The sequence below is a fragment of the Rhineura floridana genome, chromosome 2, assembly GCF_030035675.1.
Source record: "Rhineura floridana isolate rRhiFlo1 chromosome 2, rRhiFlo1.hap2, whole genome shotgun sequence".
In the NCBI taxonomy this organism is placed as follows: Eukaryota; Metazoa; Chordata; class Lepidosauria; order Squamata; family Rhineuridae; genus Rhineura; species Rhineura floridana.
In genome coordinates this window covers 163,521,783-163,543,457 of record NC_084481.1, presented here as the reverse complement: position 1 = coordinate 163,543,457, position 21,675 = coordinate 163,521,783, and the positions used below count along the sequence as shown (strand labels likewise).

Here is a 21,675-nt window from a genome sequence, read left to right as displayed (position 1 = left end):
TGAGGCGGAAAAACAGGGACATGCCGATAGGCCTCCTTCAGATTGATAGATGAGAGGAAGTCTCCCTTTCTCAATTCCTCCTTGATGAACAGTAAAGTTTCAATGCAGAACCTGCAGTATTTTATGAACCGATTTAAGTTCTTCAAATCGAGTACCGCCCTGAAAGATCCATCTTTTTTCATGACGGTGAAGAATACTGAGTAGATTCCTGAAAACCTCTCACCTGTTGGAACGGGCTCTATAGCCGCAATCTGCAGAAGGAGGGCAATCGCTTGAAGAGTCCTTTCCCACTTGTCCGGAGATGTTGAGAGGGGGGAGGGGATAAACTTGGAGGGAGGGAGGGAGGGAGGTGAATTCCAGCCTCAGTCCATATCTGAGGGAGTGCAGTACCCATTGGTCCGAAGACGTGTCCCTCCAGCGGCGTGCAAAGTGTTGAAGGCATCCTCCCACATGAGGGACCCTGGCATCAGAATTGATGCTTATTCCTCCGAGACTGGGATCCAAAACTCGATCTATTGGGAAAAGGTTGTTGGCTTTTAGACTGGGTACGTTGCCTATTCCAGAAGAGACTCCTTTGCTCTTCTGAATGCCCTGGAGCCTTGAAAGGACTGGGAGGGCAAATAAGGATGGAAAGGTCTACGGAAGAATCTTTTGTCATCTCATTTTTTGGCAGAAGGCATAGCTTTCTTCTTTTCCTTTGACTCCAAGACCCCAGCTAGGGAGTCGCCGCCAAGTAGTTTGCCACCCACATAGGGCTGATGCGAGATTAGAGCGGGCTGCAGTATCGGCAGAAGAGACTTCCAGATTCGAGCCGGATCCTGCTGCAGGCCGTCCAATAGGTCCTCTAGCCACAGCAGGGATGCTCTAGTGAAGACTGAGGAGGCTGCTGCTGCTGCTCTGATGGAGAGTGCACTGGCCTCATGAATCCTCCTAAGGCCTAGATTCAGCTTGCGCTCTGACGGATCCTTGAGGTGGGCATCCAAGTATTTTGGGTTCAAGGACGGATTTAGTAAATTGACTATGGGGGTGTTGACCAGAGGAACCTTGAGCTGGTCCATGATGTGTTGTTCCAATGTATAGTATTTGTTGGCAGTTGCAACCGATTTCTTGAACTGCAGCGGAGCATCAAACTCAGACTTGATCACTTTAGGCAACAGTGATGGAAGTTTTAGCACCCTTGACTTGGCTTTCGGGTCTGGACACACAGCCGAAATTCTAGATGCTGAGGGAGCTGGAGGATCTTCCAGAGAATTTAGGTTCAGCGCTTCCACTGCCTTGCACAGGAGTGGAAGGAAATGAGCCTCCTGGAAAATCCTATTGGTCACTACTTCCTCTGACTCCGAATCTCCACTTCATTCTTCCTCATTGAGGACAAACAGCTCAATGTCTGGGCGCACCATTGCCTCCTAGTGAAATTGAGGATGCCTAGCCTGTGAGGAGTCATAAGGGTCCGGTGATGCCCTGCCCAGTGGTTGGGGTGCATTTGAAGAAGAGCAGAGTGTAGTGAGGCCCTGCGCCACTTGCACTCTTGAAGGTGGTGGAGTGGGTGCTGTGGCTGGTTTGTCCTGTGTGGGATGTTGAGCCTCAGCCGCTGATGTGGAAAGATGTCTGGCTAGATCCATTAGGAGAGAATCTCTCAGCTGTTCCTTTAATTGTTGTAGCATGAATGAATGAATGAATGAAACTTTATTTTTACCCCGCCCTTTTTCCAAACTGGAACTCAGGGCGGCTTACAAATAGAACTACATGTAGTTAAAAACATAGAAAAACATACAATTTAAAATACAATTAAACAATGCACAACCTTAAAACCTTAAAAGGCACTTAAAAATCTAAAAACAATTTAAAATAATACAAATAATAATATAAAACAATAAAACAAGCCTTGTAAAGCCCAATCCTAAACACCTTCTATCCCAAAAGCCTGTCGGAATAAAAAAGTCTTTACTTGCCGACGGAAGGATGGCAAGGAGGGAGCCATTCGTGCCTCCCTAGGAAGGGAGTTCCAGAACCTAGGAGCAGCCACTGAGAAGGCCCTATCTCGCGTCCCCACCAATCGCACTTGCGAGGGTGTTGGGACTGAGAGAAGGGCCTCTCCTGAAGATCTCAGGGCCCGGGCAGGCTCATACAGAGAGATACGGTCTGACAAATAGCCTGGACCTGGGCCGTATAGGGCTTTAAAGGTCAAAACCAGCACTTTGAATTGTGACCGGAAACAAACTGGCAGCCAGTGGAGCTGTTGTAACAAGGGAGTTGTATGGTCCCTGTAACCAGCCCCTGTTAACACTCTGGCTGCAGCTCTTTGTACCAGTTTAAGTTTCCGAACAGTTTTCAAAGGCAGCCCCACGTAGAGTGCGTTACAGTAGTCTAAATGGGATGTAACTAAGGCATGCATCACCATAGTCAAATCAGGCATTTCCAGGAACGGGCGCAGCTGGCGCACCAGTCTTAAATGGGCAAAGGCACTCCTGGCCACGGCCGAGACCTGGGGCTCCACGTTCAGAGCTGAGTCCAGGAGCACACCCAAACTACGAACCTGTGTCTTGAGGGGGAGTGTAACCCCATCCAGCACAGGTTGAATCCCTATTCCCTGATCTGCCCTTCGACTGACCAGGAGCACCTCTGTCTTGTCTGGATTTAGTTTCAATTTGTTCGCCCTCATCCAGTCCATCACTGATGCCAGGCACTGGTTCAGGACCAGGACAGCTTCCTTGGCTTTAGGTGGAAAGGAGAGATAGAGTTGAGTGTCATCCGCATACTGATGGCACTGAACCCCAAACCCCCGGACAACCTCCCCAGCGGTTTCATATAGATGTTGAATAACATGGGGGACAAAACTGAACCCTGAGAGACCCCATAAGTCAACGGCCAAGGAGTCGAACAGGAGTCCCCCAGCACCACCTTCTGAGTTCATCCCTCCAGAAAGGAATGGAGCCATCGTAACACGGTGCCCCCAAGTCCCACCCCAGCAAGGCGGTCCAGAAGGATACCATGGTCGGTATCGAAAGCCGCTGAGAGGTCCAGTAGAACTAACAGGGACACACTCCCCCTGTCCAGCTCTCTGCGAAGGTCATCCACCAAGGCGACCAAAGCTGTCTCTGTCCCATAACCAGGCCTGAAACCAGACTGAAATGGATCCAGATAATCCATTTCATCCAAGAATCTCTGGAGCTGGGCGGCCACCACACGCTCTATTACCTTGCCCAAAAATGGAATGTTGGAGACTGGCCAATAATTTCCCATTATAGAGGGATCCAGGGAGGGCTTTTTCAACAAAGGTCATACAACTGCCTCTTTTAGGCGCGATGGAATTCTGCCTTGTTGTAAAGAGGCATTAACTACTCCCCTCACCCACTCGGCCAGTCCCCCTCTGGCACTTTTGATAAGCCAGGAAGTGCAAGGATCCAGCAGACATGTGGTGGCTCTCGCCTCTCCAAGGATCTTGTCCACATCCTCGGGCTGTACAAATTGAAAGGAATCCATTATTATTGGACAAGCAGGGGCCAAAGTTACATCCCCTGAGACTGTATCAATTTTAGCGTCCAAGTCGGAGCGAATCTGAGCGACTTTATCTGCAAAGTGCCGTGCAAATTCTTGACAGCGGGCTGTTGAGTGGTCTATATTACCCTCCTGGGGGCCAGAGTTTAAAAGACCCCTGACCACTCAAAACAGCTCCGCTGGACGGCTCCCAGCAGACGCAATGGTGGCAGAAAAGAAAAGTTTCTTCTTAGCCCACACTGCCACGGAGTAGGCCTTCCGATAGGCTCTAGCCCTTGTTCGGTCATACTCGCACCGTCTTATTCGTTTCATTGCCGCCAGCTCCCTGGTAAACCAGGGAGCTGGTTTGTCTCCACTCCGTAAGAGGGGATGCTCAGGAGCAATCGTGTCCACTGCCCTGGTCATTTCCCCATTCCAGAGGTCAACCAGGGCTTCGACAGAATCACCTGCCACAGTGACAGGAAAATCCCCAAGAGCCATCAGAAAACCATCCGGATCCATCAGCCTCCTGGGGCGGACCTTCCTAATCGGTCCCCCACCCCTGCAGAAGTTCTGAGTCCCAGTAAGTCTAAACCCAACCAGGTAGTGATCTGTCCATGACAACGGAACTATAGAAAGTTCCTCCACACCAAGATCACCATCATCCCATTCAACACAGAAAACAAGGTCCAAAGTGTGACCAGCGACATGAGTGGGGCCAGATAATAGTTGGGACAGACCCATGGTTGCCATGGAGGCCATGAAATCCTGAGCCACTCCCGACAGAGCAGTCTTGGCATGAATGTTGAAGTCACCCAATACCACAAGCCGAGGGGACTCCAACATCAATCCTGAGACCACCCCAGCTAGCTCAGGAAGGGAGACTGTTGAGCAGCGGGGTGGGCGGTACACCAACAGAATCCCTATTCTGTCCTGGCCACCCAACTTCAAATATACACATTCGAACCCCGAAGACTGTGGGAGAGGGCACCTGGTCAGGGGGATGGCATCACGATAGACTACTGCAACTCCACCTCCCCGTCCCCCCGGTCTCGCCTGCTGCTGCACAGAGAAACCTGGTGGGCAAAGCTGGGAGAGATTAACCCCCCCAGCTTCATCCAACCAGGTCTCCGTGATACAAGCCAGGTCGGCGTGCTCATCCAGGATCAAATCCTGAATGGCCATCGTTTTGCCATTCACTGACCTGGCATTCACAAGCAGCATTTTCAACCCAGGGGAGCTGACACCGCGGCTATCCAGACTATTTGAATGGGGAGACAATTTGGGGGCAACCAACACCCTGTTGCACTTCCATCTCCCCCGATGACATAATTGCCTCCCCACTCCATATCTCCCTCTGCCCTCCACAACATTAATGGCAGCCCCTTGGTTCCCTTCCCCTACCCACTTACGTTGAAAGCACATCCTTCCTATATAGCAGGCAAGCTATACTCTTAAAACCAACACACTACACCAACAGGCAGGTGTCAAACACATAAAAAACCTTCCCACTGCACTAACTTCCAAAAAAAAAAAAGAGTGTGTGGTGATAACTGAAACTGTAGAGGTTGAGCATGAGAACAGTGTGGGTTGTGCACCACCCCCTGAACATGGAGTTCCTGACATGAAGAGGGTGAACCGAAGGATGCTTCACTCCTCTTCTCCTGTAACGCTTGGTGAGACGTAGCTGTCTCGAGGAAGCCTTCAAACTCCTCAGGAGAGGACGATGTAGAAAAAATCGCCTCTAGGATGGGCTGGAATTGGGTGCCTTCTTCCTTAGATAGGGATTCCAGGTCCCTCTGTGCCTGCACATGTTGCTATGAGCCTTCTTTGGTGCAGCGGGAGAAACATAAAATGACAACCCCCCCTTTTTTTGTTTTAAACAAGACACACATAGGAAAACAGTAAAGGAAGGAAAAGGTACAGACATACAATAGAAAACACACACACCAAACTATATAGGCCTGAATGCAGAGAGGAGCTAGATCAACCATTCTTGGTGGAAGGCAGAAGAGAAAACTGAAATAAGGAGCTGCACAGAGCAGGTAGTCCTTGTTAAAAAACAACAACCCTCTTTAGCACTCTTCTGCCTTCAACCACTAGATGGAGCTAGATACCCACCTGAGATCAGCTTTTCCATGCACAGGAGAATAGGGTGGGTCCTAAAATAGGTGTGTCTTTATCAATCTTTTCACTCTTACTTTTGGGTCAATGAGTCTATAAAGCAGCTTACAAATTTAACTTAAAAATACAAATTAAGCCAATCATAAAGTATGATACTGTACAGTATTAAACAGCCAAAGCTGAAGCAAGCAGTTCCTCAAACACACACTCCGAGCTTCTACGGTCCTCTGAAAGTGGACAGCTCAGAATCTAAGTGAGGAGGTAAAGAAGTGTAACAGACCTCTCCTGGGAAGTTGTTCAGCAACTGCAGTGCCATTGCTGAACAGGCCCAGTTTTAAAACTGACATCCTATGTGCACTGCAACTCCTAACAATGTTGATAAGAGCTAGAGGAGGTAGATTATAACCTAAGGCATCTAGAAAAATACACTGTCACCTAAAGCATACAAAACCAGAATCAACTACCACATTTCACCAACATTTAATTTAATAAACCAGAAAGATTAGATTTGGAAACATTTTTAACAACTTGAAGAAAATACAGTGAAGACTTTAGGTACCATGCAACTTTGTCCATTAGAGTGCATAACTCCAAACCATAAGCAAAATCATAACTAGGATAGAACCCACAATTATAAATGTTGCAAGTCATTTTTAATAGGAGTAAGAGACTTTAAAAAACAAAGGCATCTAATTACTTACTATCTTGTGCTCTTACATGTACAAACCAATATATGCAGGGCCCTGCTAGATCACACCAAAAGTCCCCCTAGTCAACCATCTTCCTTCCCACAATGGCTATTCAAATGCCTCCAGGAAGCCTACAAGCAGGGCATGAAGGCAATAGCTTCTACTGCTCCTCAGCAACAGGTATTCAGTTACATACTCCTTCAGTTACAGATTTCCTCAAAATCTGGAGGGTTTTATCAGCCACTGAAAGAACGTATCTACTAGCATGTTAAAGTTGTCTAAGGGTGGTATTCAACTAAAGAGCTACGTGCATGCTCAACAGGACTTGTGCCATCCCCAAATCTGCTCTGGAGGGTTGGGAAAACACATGGGAGGGGAGGACAGGAGGAGAATGTTGTATTGCCCAAGGATAAATAGTTGCACTGACAGAATCAGCAACTTAGCGCTACATTCAATACAACCCTTTACATTTATTATGTATTGTATTGAAGATGTACTCTCTTTTTTTTTACTACTCACAATCTATGGTCAATCAATTTCATTGGAAGTCCTGTGAAATCTAGTATTATGAGACAGGAGTACAATCTATATCCATTCACTTTCTCAACCTATAACTATTAGGAAGCCAGGAAGAGCAATATTTAAGTTTAACAAAGTGGTAGAAGTATCAAGCCTAAGTTTACTATGCAAAAATATAGCACCAATTGTATTACTCACCTTGAGGGCACCATAACACAATCCATACAATAATGCTACTGCCACAATACTACAGATAAAACTGTAAAGTGCTGCAAGCAAGCTTGTGGTCGCTAGAGAACAAGAAAAGATTTGTCAGGGAAAAGACACCTGACAGCGGAATAACACTTATTTAGGTTGTAAGAATTAAACATTTATTCCTTCGATTTTTGTTTCTGCTGGGAAGCTAAGATGCAACACTAAAGATCTGCAGCAGATTTTCTTACTCCTTAAATGATGGTATTTATTTGTTTATTTATTTATTTTTATTTTTTTATTTATTTTATTTAATTTTTTATACCGCCCATAGCGAGGCTCTCTGGGCGGTGTACATCAAATATAAATATATACAGTCAATTTTAAAACCACCTAATCATCAAGACAACAGTTTATACATACAACAAAGACAAAATTAACATAAAAACCCATATTAAATACAAATCAAAAGTAAAAAATTCAGAAAAGATAAAACATATAACTATCTTTACAACATTAATACAAATACTAAAATACTAAAAGACAGAAATATTAAAATATTAAAATATTAAAATGCCTGGGCAAAGAGGAAGGTTTTCAGCTGGCGCCGAAAAGACAATAAAGTAGGCGCCAGGCGTACCTCGTCAGAAAGAGTGTTCCATAGTTTAAAATATTTATACCCCGCCCTATTTCCCAAGAACTCAGGGCGGCTTACAGATAAAAATCAGTTAAACAAGTAATATACAATTTAAAACAGTTAAAAATGGATTAAATCAACAATAAGTTAAAAATATGACTATATTAGTTAAAAGCCCGTCTAAATAAAATAGTCTTCACCTGGGCACGAAAGGATGAAAGTGAGGCAGCCAGTCAAACCTCGCTAGGGAGGGAATTTCACAGTCTAGGGGCAGCCACTGAAAAGTCCCTATTCTGTGTTTTTACAAAGCAAACTTGTGAGAACGATGGAATAGTGAGTAGGACCTCACCAGATGATCTCAAAGCTCGGACAGGGTCATAGAGGGAGACACGATCTAACAGATAGCCTGGACCTAAGCTGTATAGGGCTTTATAGGTTAAAACCAGCACTTTGAATTGTGCTCGGAAACAGATTGGAAGCCAATGGAGCTTGTACAACAGCGGGGTTGTATGTTCTCTGAGCCCAGCTCCAGTTAACATCCTGGCTGCGGCTCTTTGAACCAGTTTAAGTTTCCGAGCAGTCTTCAAGGGCAGCCCTACGTAGAGCGCATTACAGTAGTCCAATCGGGATGTAACTAAGGCATGTGTCACCGTAGTCAAGTCTGACAGGTCAAGGAACGGGCGCAGTTGGCGTACCAATCTTAGTTGAGCAAAGGCACTCCCGGCCACAGCAGAGACCTGTGCCTCCAGGTTCAAGGCCAAGTCCAGGAGAACTCCCAAACTGCGAACCTGTGATTTCAGGGGGAGTGTAACCCCGTCCAGCACAAGTTGGATCCCTATTCCCTGATCCGCCTTTTGACTGACAAGGAGCACCTCTGTCTTGTCAGGATTTAATTTCAGCTTGTTCGCTCCCATCGAATCCATCACTGATACCAGGCAACGGTTCAGAACCTTGACGGCTTCCTTGGTTTCGTTAGATGGAAAGGAGAAGTAGAGTTGGGTGTCATCCGCATATTGGTGACATCGAACCCCAAAACTCCGGATAACCTCTCCCAGCGGCTTCATATATATATTAAATAACAGGGGGGACAGAACAGAACCCTGGGGGACCCCATAGGTCAATGGCCAAGGGGTCAAACCGACATCCCCCATGATCACCCTCTGGGTACGTCCCTCTAGGAAGGACCGGAGCCACCGTAAAACCATGCCTCCAAGTCCCATCCCAGCTAGGCGACCCAAAAGGATACCATGGTCAATGGTATCAAAAGCAGCTGAGAGGTCCAGCAAGATTAACAGGGACACACTCCCCCTGTCCATTTCCCTGTGTAGGTCATCCACCAAGGCGACCAAAGCCATCTCAGTCCCATAGCCGGGCCTGAAACCAGATTGAAAGGGATCTAGATAATCCGTGTCATCCAAAAATCTCTGGAGTTGGGCCGCCACCACCCGTTCTATTATCTTGCCCAAAAAAGGTATATTAGAAACTGGGCGATAATTACCTAATAATGAGGGGTCCAGAGAGGGTTTTTTCAACAAGGGTCTTATTACCTTTGAGGATTCTTTTATTGTGTGATACTACTGTCAAGTTGTATTCTTTTTGCTGGAAAAGTTAATTCAAAGATGTGCTTTCCCCAATGACCTGAATCAAGTTAAGCAGACTGAGGGCATTTCCATACAATTTATAAAAAGACCATGCAATGCAGTTGTTTATTTACTAGGGAGAATTTAAATGGTCTCTCTCTGGAAGCATTTTTGTTTCAAGGATATTACATTTCTTCAGCTCTCAAGCATCAATATACTGTTTCAGGAAAATGGGATTTTCCTGATTAACAGAGCTGCTGTAGTTTTTTTTTGGGGGGGGGGCTGCTGGAACATGTGTATGTAAACTTCTAAGCATCCCCTGGAGAGCATTGTCATATATTTGAATATATGCAACACTAATCTGAAATATGTAGAAGCTCCTTATCAGTTTGCATGTCCCTCCCCCGTCCAATTAGCAATCCTTCCAATTTTGCTTTAATACTTTAGCTGAATTGGCTGCTGGGGCAAAAATGACAATAGCTTTTTTAATGCCTCTGGGGAGACAGAATGCCAAACCATGTTTCGGTATAACACAAACAAGCTTGGAATAAGCCTGCTGCACTCCCTCCTCCCCTTGCACAATTAGATTCCCTCTCCCTTTCCCCTGTTTGTGGCAAACCATAGGTTGCCTTTGTATCTGATCTGGCAAACTATGATTTACAGTTATTCTACAAACCACCATACCAAACAGGAAGAGAGGAAATCACAGTGCATGGGGGAGGAAGGCTTGTTCTAAGCACATTCACATGGCATCAAGATACAATTTGGCACTATGTCTGAGCTACGCCACAGTTTTGCACTAGACTATTTAGTGCACAGAAAATGAAACCACTTGGGTATCAGGCAGTTGCTTTGAATGAGGATTTAAAGGACCATCTATAAAGGCTAAAGTGAAGTAGTAATACACTTAAAGTTGATAGTTTGGAGAAGTCCTCAGACTACTTTGTTCAAACAGATCTGAAAGCTGTTTACTGAATTACCCATAAAATGAGAAAGCTCAACTTACCATTGCCACCAAAGACATGAATATCTAACTGTTCACAGAGGTACATGACAAATGTGTTCACCTGAGGCAGAAGACCAATGAAGAACACTATAGGGAAACATAGTGTAAACACTACAAAAAAACAAAAAATAGGAAAAAATATAGCAAGTACATATAAAACTATTGGTTATGCTCCCACTTTTCACTATGGCAGATATACCTGTTCTCTAATTTGCAAAAGAAATTATTTCACATAGTTTTGTTTTCTCTTTTGAATACAACTAAATGCGAGTAGCTAAAGTTCACACTTACAGAAGGCATACGGCTCTTTTAGACACCTTTTTCTATACAGCAAACTCTCTACTCGGCTTCAGAAAAGTTACTGCAGCGTGTGTGTGTGTGTGTGTGTGTCACACCAAATGAAGGACTTGCTCTTCTTTCCTCTTCATCTTAACCAATTTGCTCAACAGGAAAGTGATCATTTCTGGGAGAACTGAGATATAGGTAGACTGAGAAAGTTGCAAGGAGCAAAGTTGAGAGGGGAAGAGTTCAAAAAGCGATATGGGATGGAGGCATCAAGGAAAGACAATTATGATGGAGGCCAATGAAGATGTTAACAAGGAAGAGGATAACAGCAATGTCCCCACAGGAGAGATTTACATGAAGGAAAGCATGTTTTGCTGCGTGTTGTTCCAACATGACAGACCTTCAACACATGTAGCCTGCAGGCAAAACTGGCTATGAACAAATATGTGGCCCTCTGGTATTTCCCTTCATTCCGACTATAGGCAACCACCAGTTATAAAGTGGCTAATGGAAGTGGACCAAGAGGTATATCCAAAGACCTTATATGTGTTGCAGAGTATACTGGGGTACAACTCTCTGTTTATGCACAGATGGTATAATGAAATGATTAAAGACATGAAGACAGAGTTTGTCTATTCCTGCTGGTTCTCTTTTTATGGGCCTGCCGAATTCTTCCAGTTGTGAACTCTGCTTGTTCACCAGAGCTCTAATTGTGCAAGGACTTTAAATGGGACTTATACCTGATAACCATTTACTCTTCAATTAAAAAAACTGTTAAAGGATAGAATGGGAAAGGAAGACGGGTGGTATTGCTATTGTTTTGTTGTTGTTTATCGTTATGTTTTAGTGTGTTTTATTTGTTTTGTTTTAACACTGTGTAAGTTGCTTTGGATGTCAAACAACTAATAAATCTAAATAATGATTATGATAATGATTTCCATTAAAGAACAGAAACCAAAATGGTCACCATGATCGATAAGCATAGTCTATGCATACCCTTCACATTAGGGCCTTATGGAAATTACTCACCTATAATCAAGTCCCTTGCCGAAAGCAGCAAAATTGGATTACTGATAGCCATTCCATATAGTCGGAACTTTGCAGTAAAAGTGCTCTTGCTGCCATAGTCCAACAGCCAAATGAGACTGCAGCATATACAGAAGTAAACAGGTCGGCTATAGGCTATGATTCGGTTATGACCCTGAAAAAACAGGATTAGTTAGTGCAACTCAAAGTTACAAATCATATCTATTGTTTTCTTCAAAAGTCAGTTTTGAAACGTCATTATGTGTGTCAGTTGACATTGAATAGTTGTGTGTCAAAGCCATGTAAACTCAGAGACATGACAGCATAAGCTATGCCCTTTCTAAACAAAGAAAAATTTCATTTTTATGCCTCATTAAGTCAGCACACAGCATTATTTTAATTCAGTACCAGTTACACAGACTATATACTCCATTATGTTCAAAAAGATTCAAGAACTATTCATTTCCACTTCTGACACTTCAGCTTCATGCAATCATTAAGCTTCTTTGCAGCTTCTATTACACCATCATGTATGAAGCACTTAACTCTTTTGTGACCTTATTATTTACATCAAGAACAGGGTTAACAAATGTTAATCCAGTTATATTATTAAAATAGTCTTTTATGTTTTCCTGCATTCTGTGATTAACATTTCCACAAGCTTTTCTTTTGAAACACCATAATCATTCTAAGTAGACACAATTAGTACAATATTATAAGCTGTGTCAGGAGCCTCAGTGAGAACTCATGGCCAGAGTGGTCTGAGAGGCAGGAGGACTGGGATTCAGGAGAGGGATCCAGTGATTTGGAACTCATGGATGAGGCTGATGGTGAGGGACCAAGTGATCTGCATGTTGACAGCTCAGGCATAGAGGCGTCACTTAGTACGACTGAGGGGGCTGAGTTCCCAACCCATTCCCCTTCCCTTCCTTCGGCAGAGGGTCTGTCTCTCAGCCTGCCTCCTGCTCTGAATTGCCTCCAGTGCAGGAGAAGATGCTGTAGGTGGAGCAAGAAGAGGACTTGGCTGAGTCTCCACCTCTGTCACCATGAACGCACCAAATGATGCTCAGGTATGAACAGACTGGACCTGTCAACAAGCCTATTTGCAGGAGTGCCGGCTTGCTTGCCCAGTTCCAAGCTGAAAGGCGAATTCTGTGCAAGCAGACATACCCACCCCATCCTACTTAAGAGGAACACAGGGGGTATGTCAAGTGTTGTGACAATGTCTTTGCTTGTGTAGCCATGCCTTAGAGTGCCTTGCTGTGATCTGAATGCTGTGTGATTTGTAACTTGATCTATTTTCCAATCCTGTGCTAAGCTGTGTATTAAAGCCATTGCCAATAACTGAGCCGAGAGTCCCAAGTGTAAATTTGTTGGTGGGAACCAGGACAAGCTGTATACTAGGGGTGTGCATCGGATTTGAATGAATCCCCAAGGCAAAGTGGGGTGCCTTGGAGGTACTTGGGACTTGTCAGAGGTGAAACAGAATCTGTATGAGGTGACATGAGTCAGCATGAGGACTCCTGAAGTGTTTCATGGTGCCTTGGCAATCAGTTGACAAAAAATGCTGCAGACTAACTTCTGCTACTTAATACAGCCCATCTAAACTACATGCATTATAGTTAGTATTTTTTATGATAGTCCTCTCAGCTGGAGGTATCATTTCTCTCCCCTTGTCTTTAATAGCAAAGCACGAAACAAATAACCCTACAGAAGCAGAAACTATGCCTGTCTGAATACTAAATTCCATATAGGATAACTTACATGCCGAGGTGATGAAGAATCAGGTTGCACACTCTGAAAAACAGACAGGAAAGGCACGAGGGCAATATTATGTAAGACTCATTTATTTACATCATTTAAATTCTTTGCAGTACAAATCTCTTAAAAGTGGAATCCAAAGAACTTCCATGGACACATCAAGGCTTCTCAGGCTGCATTTTTCAGTTCCAGCCCATCAGCCCCTCCCAAAACTTGGAGAGAATGGAAAGTTGGAGCAGACTCCATTACAGCATAAGGAATTGAGGTTGGAACTGTTCTCCATGCACTGATAACCTCCAGGCTGGATTACTGTAATGCGCTCTATGTGGAGCTGCCCCTGAGGTTGGTCCGGAAGCTCCAGCTGGTGCAAAATGCAGCAGCACAACTGCTCACTGGGGCAGGGTATCACCAACATGTTACCCTGCTGCTGAAAGAAGTGTACTGGCTGCCCATTAGTTTCCGGGCCAAGTTCAAGCTTCTAGTTTTCGTATACAAAGCCCTACACAGCTTGGGATCAGGATATCTGAAATACCATCTTATGCCTTATATACCCAGTCGATCATTGTGCTCTGCAGGTGAGGGCCTCCTGCAGATACCATCTTATCAGGAGGTCTGTCCCGCACAACATAGGCAGTGGACCTTTAGAGTTGTGGCACCAACACTTTGGAATTCACTCCCTTAAATATTAAACAGGTGCCATCTCTATCTTTTTGGCACCTATTGAAGACCTTCCTCTTTCAACAAGCTTTTTAAGTAGAGGTCTTATCCCTGTCTGCGTCTGTGCTGGAAATACTTTTAAAGATGTTTTTAAAGTTGTTTGTAAAGTATGTTTTTAAGATATTTTGTTTTAATATGTTTTAAAGGCGTCTTGTTTTAATACATCTTAAAGTCTGTTTTTAAGATGTTTTAGAGTGCTTTTAGTGTTTTTGTTTGCTGCCCTGGGTTCCTGCTGAGAGGAAAGCCAGGACAAAAAGTTAATAAATAAAATAAATAATAATAAACTGAAAGTTCAAAAATATCCAGAAGAACCTAATGGGAGTGGTAAGAGAAGAATCATATCAATTTTCTAAAAATATCACCTATCTGTTTGGATTCATAATAAAAACTCCAAAATCTATGCCCAAGCAATATCTTTATTGAAAAATGGAGATGGAGTGCCTTCGATTCCGACTTATGGTGACCCTATGAATAGGGTTTTCATGGTAAGCGGTATTCAGAGGGGGTTTACCATTGCCTTCCTCTGAGGCTGAGAGGCAGTGACTGGCCCAAGGTCACCCAGTGAGCTTCATGGCTGTGTGGGGATTTGAACCCTGGTCTCCCAGGTCATAGTCCAACACTCTAACCACTACACCACATTGGATCTCAATACCTTGATTAGGATCAATCAAAATGTCACAAATAGTGAGCAAGCTTTTGAGTTCTCCAGTACTTTTCAACAGGATGGATTCCTCCTATCCCCTGCTTCTCTTTATTCAACCATCGAGTCTGATGAAGAGTTCTGGGGAAGATGAAAGCTTGATCACTATTTTGTGATATATTGGTTGGCCCTAATGCAGGCATTGGCCAGCCATGGGTTTTAGTGCTCTGTAGTTACAGATTTTATGCATCCTCTAATATTCTTAATGACAGCTAGTAGTCTTTTGTCCTCGGTTAGGAAACTATGCCAACAGTACTTAAAAATAACAACACCCTCTTCTTGTTGAAGATAAATCAGTTCTGGCTGTAAATTGTGCCCTGCATAACTAGTCACTACTAGCATGATACACATTATAGTAAATTATAAATTATCTTGCAACATTTCAGAAGACTGTTTCCACTATTGTAAAAACAAGCAATGACATTTGCACAAAGAAGAGCCGGGGGGGGGGGGAGAAGGACAAACATAATTAAATATAGAAGCAATGGACCCGTTCAGATTTAACAGGAAAACATAATCCCCTTCTATTGGAATGAATCTGCCTAAGTCTCACTTGCATATGACAGGAGTAAATTAAAAGCATCTGCTTTCACTTCTAAACCACAGTTCCCCATGACATCTAAACTCAGGGAACTGTGGCTTGCTTAAACTATTATTAGGTAGCTCATTATATTAGTGTAATGGGAAACCATAGCTTCAGATCCTAGCTTGTTGTCAAATAATAATTTAAACAAACCCCAGAGTTTGAACATCAAGGAGAACTGTGGTTAGTTTAAAAGTGAAATCAGAAGCTTTTGATCTCTACCTATGGTGAATGAAAGTGGAAGAGAGGGGAGTGTGAGGATTAGGTATGTTTATTTACTGGATCAATATTTTAAGTAGTTCCTTTGATTTCAATGTATTACACAAAAATAAGCTATAGAACACAGAACAGAGACAGCACATTTTGGGGAAAAACAAGCACACAGAGTCTGTTATGCAAAAGACATTAAACAATGCATTTGGACGATCACATCTTTGATTGGTAAGTAGTTTCCCATTTCATCCAAAGCAGGAAACCATAGTTAATAGCTTCAGAACAAACTAGGATATTCAATGATTTGAAGTTGGCTTAATATCCTGGTTATTCTGAAGCAGTTAACCATAGTTTTCCAGTTTGGGTAAAATGTGAAAACATAGTTAATAGAAGGCTTCCTAGTTTGTTTGTAAAGGGACTGTGCATGCACCCACAAGGCTCAATCATAACTTGGCTTATTAAGTCAAATCATCATCATCATCAATACTAATACTAATACTAAAATGTATATCCTGCCCTTCCTCCCAGTAGCAGCTTCATCCGAAATATGATCACCTGAAAGCTACCAAAATATTAACATTTAAAACTAATTGACAACAAGGAAAGAAGTTACCTTGAGCAAGGAATACTGGCAGCTGGCAATCACCAGGCAAAACTGGAAGACCCAGATATCCTTGAAGAAACCTTTAATAAGAAGCACAGAACCCAAGAAAGCCACTTGGATAGCTAGGATGATAGCTAACACATTTTCCAGGATCTCACGATTCCTATGGAAAAGGAGAAGTATGCTGTGTTAGGAAGCTAAATAAGTTTATGCAATAGGAACAGATGGTGCAGGAGTACAAGCAAACAGAACACCACAATCTATGCCACCGGTACTCAAACATCTGAGAATGCCTCAGCTTACTCTCAGTATTAAAGCAAGCAAATTTCAGATGGGAGTCTATTGTGATTTCATTGGAGTTCAAGCTGCTCAACACATTTCAGAATAGTCAGAGGAGATCAAAATGGCCTGGTCCCAACCACAAGACAGGGAAATCTATCCATCCTCAACCCCTCACCATGATCAACACCACAGTATGCTTTGAGAAGAGAAAAGCAGAAGAAATAACTCCATATGGTTATGCAAGCAAACCTAGTCTGTAAAGCAGTATAAAGGAACTTCAGAAAGAAAATCAAGCTAATTAGCAGAATTGTGGTGATTGCAGCGTGCCCAGATCAACATTAAGCCATTAAAAATGAGCAACGAAGGGTAGCTTATTTGTATGCCTTCATGCTCTGAACAGAAATATTGAAGTGCACATATTAAAGTTAACATTTAGTCACAAGCAAAACCTGCAATAAAGTGTTGTAAAGCATCTTTCCTCATGACAGAAGTACACATGTTTAGGGTTCCAGCCAGTCATGCTTTCTGATACTCCATTTCACTTACCTCTCCCTAGCTTCCCACTTTTCCAATTGTTATTCTGTTGCTATTGATTGCTTTGTGGGGAGGGAAGTAGTGGTTGTCCCTTCTAGTATTTTAAACATATATTTGTAGAATTGTTGAGGTTTTCCCAAGTATGTTTATATCTCCCCCATTCCCCACCACACCCCTTGTTTCTTAGTGATCCCACTTTGGCTCCAGTTTTGTCAGCATAAACTACCTGAGTTCACTATCTGAGGAAAGGATAGTTGAAACTTTTGCTTGAGTATTGCATTGCTTACTATTTATGCACAAAGTAAAAGAAAACCTAATATGAATAATTACTTGAACTATATTAGAACAGCATGCATACATAGGATCTCACCTATCAAACAAGGACAAGAGAGTCAGTCTATCAAAATTGATTCCAATCCAAATCTTGGGTAGAATCCAAAAGCGATAATAGTGTTTGACTTTTTGGGCTGCTTCCTCTTGAGGTTGCAGATGGTCCTGTAGGTCAGGGCTTAGGTCGATGTCTTGATGCTCCAGGAGATCTGTATCTATGGTTAAAAGCCTGTTCAGCCTGATCTGGGGGAGGGAAAGCTACAATAGAGTTAATAATAAGTTGCATTCATAATTTTCTTCTTTAGCCTATAAACTATAGATCTGAAGGAACATAAAGTGTCATGGACCAGAAACCTGCTATGGGGAACGTTTTGGTCCTCACCCTCTTTATAAAGTGTCATGGGTGTGGGAGGACAGGAAAGTGCCATGCTGCAGTTAATTCCATTCAAGGAAGGCACACCTGAATGACAGGTATTTAAAACTACATGCCCAAGAATGGCTTGTGATCACTGTCGCACTCCAACCTGTACCTCGACTGGCTAGTTTCTTCCAGCAAGCAAAAGCAGTGGGTGCAAGGAATGCTGCTAGACCAATGGGATTCCACCCCTCCTCCCCTTGATCATGTCGCACATGCTCCTCAAATCTGCTCCGGAGGATTGGGGGAACCCCTAGATCTGATTTAGGGGGCACGAAGTGGGAGAACTTCCATTGCACAAGCAGAAATCCTTGCAGTGTAAATGAAGGGTGCATCTTCAGCTAGAGCAGGCTTCCCCAGACTTGGATCCCCAGATGCTGGAATTATGACACTCATCTGTAGTAGGGTTGGCAAACTGGATCCAGCCAGAATCCAGAAGTGGCCAATCCTCTGCAGAGGCCATATCTATAAACTAGGTTATATGGCCCGAAGGCCACTGATCTATAGTCATCATGGCCAACAATCAGGGATGATGGGAATTGTCGTTCCAACAACATCTGAGGTTTAGGTGGAAGGGCCTCTTCTTCTCTACAACATCAATTACTCCAGAGTATTTCAGTTGATGAGATCCTTCAAAGGCCGTAACAATTATGAGCAAATATTTGAGTAGTGATAGTCTGCAATCCATTCCATGCACTGAGAACAAGCTGGGAAAGTGGTGTCAAGCCTATGTTGTTAGTGGCACTAAACTCACCACAGTAAACATACTTCAAGCCCCACATCATTTAAGGTATTAAAATGGCTTTGGCTCTCCAATTATTTGCAGCAGTGAAGACATGGTATTGTCTAGGTGCTGATAACTTGAACCACTCAAATCCTGCACCTAATTTACAGATACAATTAAGTATTCTTTTTCAACAACATAAGAATGAAATTTGATCATTTGCTTGCAATAAATAAGGAGCAAATACAAAAACTTACTAAATCGTGTGGATAAAAACGAACTGAGGTAGAACTTGATACATGAGAATCCGTGTCACTATAACAACAAGAAGATTACTTTAGGTTGATATCTTACTCTGTTCTCCAATTTAAATATCTTCTTTCATTTAAGACAAGACTCTATCTGTAGTTTTTAGGGTATCTGTAATCCCAATTTAAATAAAGTTGCTGCTAGAAAGGCAGCATTATTTTGACCAGAGAAAAAAGAACTTACACAGTCTGACAGGACAATGAACCCTATTGCTCCAACATGATGACATTAAGAAAAAAGGAGGCTAGTATAATGGACATTTTTCTTTTGTAACGGGCCAGAGGAAGGTCTTCTTTCTGCATTCCTGCATAATTACTGGGTATGGAATCACACTGTTGGGCTGAATACCTTGCACTACCAGTGACTGCCAAGCTTTTTCAGGCTAAGGGCCCCACTGACCAATGTCAACTCTCCAGGGGCCGAATATGAAAGGGGGCATGGCTCAAGTGTACAAGTGGTAATGGACTTTTTAAAAAAAGGACACATTTTGAGGGATCTTCAGGGATCATAAGAGCTTTTGACATCAGAAAATCACAGCAGGGGTCCAAGGAGATAGTAATTTTTTTAAAAAAATAGATAACTTTTGGTGGGCCTTGGTGGGTTACAAAAATGTTTTGGCATCATAGTGGAGGATCCATAGTAGAAATAGAGAGATAGTGACTGACTGAATAATGGGGGGGGGTCTTGGAAGTCCACAAAAAACTGCTTGGAGACTGTGGGTTAGCCACCCCAATACTATACAGACAATTCCATGTTGGAAATGTATTAGTTTGTGGGACTCTGGTATTCACCTGCCATCTAAGCAAAGCAATCACAGATAATTTTACTTTGCTATATCCTATTTCTATTGATTTTGTAATAAACAGCTCTTTATTTGGAGGTGGCAAGTATCTGCCTGACCAGGAATATAGGGGCAAGTGGAGGAAGGAGGGGTAACCCCTTCCCCATATACCACTTTTCCAAGAGAAGTTGTGCCCCAAAGCAGTTATTTACTCCAAGCACCACAATCTTCATTCAATTTACTGCCCACCTACCATCCCCAAGGCTGCTATTTAACTTTTTTTTAAAAAAAAAAGGACAGGAAACCATATTCAAGGATCTCCTGCATCCTTTGGCTCTAAGACTGTTAGATGATTCTCTCTTTCTTTGAAAGGGTGTCATGCGCATATTGGCTAGAGAAAATAGGGTGGCCTCAGTCCTTAAAGTGGTTCTTTCCTGTGGTGGGGGTGGCTTAGAAATACTATGTAAATTCAAACACTTTGCACGGAAACAGAAGAAAGCCATGTGTCCAGAGAAAAAGTTAAGCAATACAAAGTTACTAAAAAGTAATGACATTGATTGTTCTGAAAGAATATTTCATAACATATGAAGTTACTGCCTACCTTCAAGGGTTGTTCCAAGAATATATGAGAAGTGCTCTGAAGTGTGGGGAACCTTTGGCCCTCCAGATGTTATTGGACTACAACTCCCATCACCTTTGCCTACTGGCCATGCTGGCTGGGGTTGATGGCAGCAGTAGTTTAGCAACATCTGGAGGGCTGAAGTTTCCCTACCACTACACTATATAAACATGAGAAAGTTCAATTTTGTTCCTGATTCTGAATTCCTTATTCAGACAGTAGCTTCCTTCAATATACAAATGGGTATTATTTGACAAAATATAAAATGACCAAAAAGTTCCGATGTACAGCAAACCACAATCCTAAAAGTGTTCCAGCTTTTATAAGAGCACACAGGCATTTCAGAATTGTTTTCAGACTAAAGTTAAAATCAGTATTACTGCATAAATTACAAAGAATGGCTTTCAAAAACACACCAGATATTAGATGTTCTTCTTACAGCTGGCTCAAAATTCACAAGCGACATATCGCAGCCTCCTGTCTCGTAGAGTGTAGAACTGAACTTACCTGTTAGAGAGAAAGCCAAGATAGGTTAAATATTGTAGAATCTTTGCACACTGTGGTAAAAAAAAAAATGTTTCTTTTACACAATTTTCATCTATATACTTTTTTATAGCCACACACTTCATAAACCAGTAATGCAGATTTTTTTGTTGATCAGGGACCACATGACCAAACTGGTCACAACCAAGAATGCAGATTAATGTACATAGGCAAACAGTCCCTCATATGAGTGTGTAATACACACACCTTTTACTACCCTGTCTCTGCTCTCTCCTTGAGCCACGTCTTCATACTTAGCTGAGAGAGTCCAGAAACCAGAAAATAAAGTAGCCACTATCTTGGTCCGGGTTATTTTTAAAAATCTATTGCGTTTTTCTTTAGAATATTGCATTCTCTTTGAGTTATCACATCTCAAAGGTTAGAGTATCTTCCTTATAAGGAAAAGCTAAAGATGGCAAGTCTATTTATTTTAGGGGGTGAAATTAACCTAAAAACTAAAGAACAATATAACAACAATTTTACACTGTTAAGAACTACAATAATGGAGAGAGTTTTCTTGTGCATAATACTAGAATTTGGGATCATTCAATGAAATTGATTGGTAGCATGCTTGGGACAGACAAAAGGAAGTACTACTTTGGGCAACACATGTTAACATATTGAATTCACTGCAACTTCAAGCGTAAGTGGCTTTTTCAAAATTTATGGAAAATAGTTATTAATCATGATACCTAAAAGTGAAACTTCCTACTACCAGACACAAACAGGAGATGGCTGTCTCCATTAAGATCATATAGTGGGCTACCCAGGAGCATCTGATTGACCACTACTGTAAAATCAAATTTCAGTCTGAGAGAACCCTTGATCAAATACTGCTAAGCTAGAACAAAGTGAAGATGAAAAGACAAGTGGAATGATTTGAGGCTCCACATACAAGCCCTCATCTAAACAGCATCATGAAGTCTAAATAATGTATATTTATGTATTCAAGTAGCAGAGGCTTGTTCTATACTGCTTTTATCTACTGTATGATATTCTTAAATTATTATATAAGTTAGAACACA

General features: G+C 42.6%; 1 protein-coding gene across 3 annotated transcripts in view; it reads right to left on the bottom strand.

Annotated features, from left to right (window-relative positions):
- PCNX1 (pecanex 1) overlaps positions 1–21,675 on the bottom strand; it is a 159,877-nt gene that overhangs the window by 52,422 nt on the left and 85,780 nt on the right. For all 3 annotated transcript variants that reach the window (XM_061611183.1, XM_061611185.1, XM_061611184.1), the window contains 8 exons: positions 20,524–20,614; positions 18,656–18,713; positions 17,300–17,517; positions 16,123–16,276; positions 13,300–13,332; positions 11,539–11,710; positions 10,225–10,335; positions 7,008–7,099 (listed from right to left, as the gene is read on the bottom strand). In XM_061611183.1, the coding sequence (XP_061467167.1) occupies positions 7,008–7,099; positions 10,225–10,335; positions 11,539–11,710; positions 13,300–13,332; positions 16,123–16,276; positions 17,300–17,517; positions 18,656–18,713; positions 20,524–20,614 (929 nt within the window). The remainder of the gene's footprint in view (positions 1–7,007; positions 7,100–10,224; positions 10,336–11,538; positions 11,711–13,299; positions 13,333–16,122; positions 16,277–17,299; positions 17,518–18,655; positions 18,714–20,523; positions 20,615–21,675) is intronic.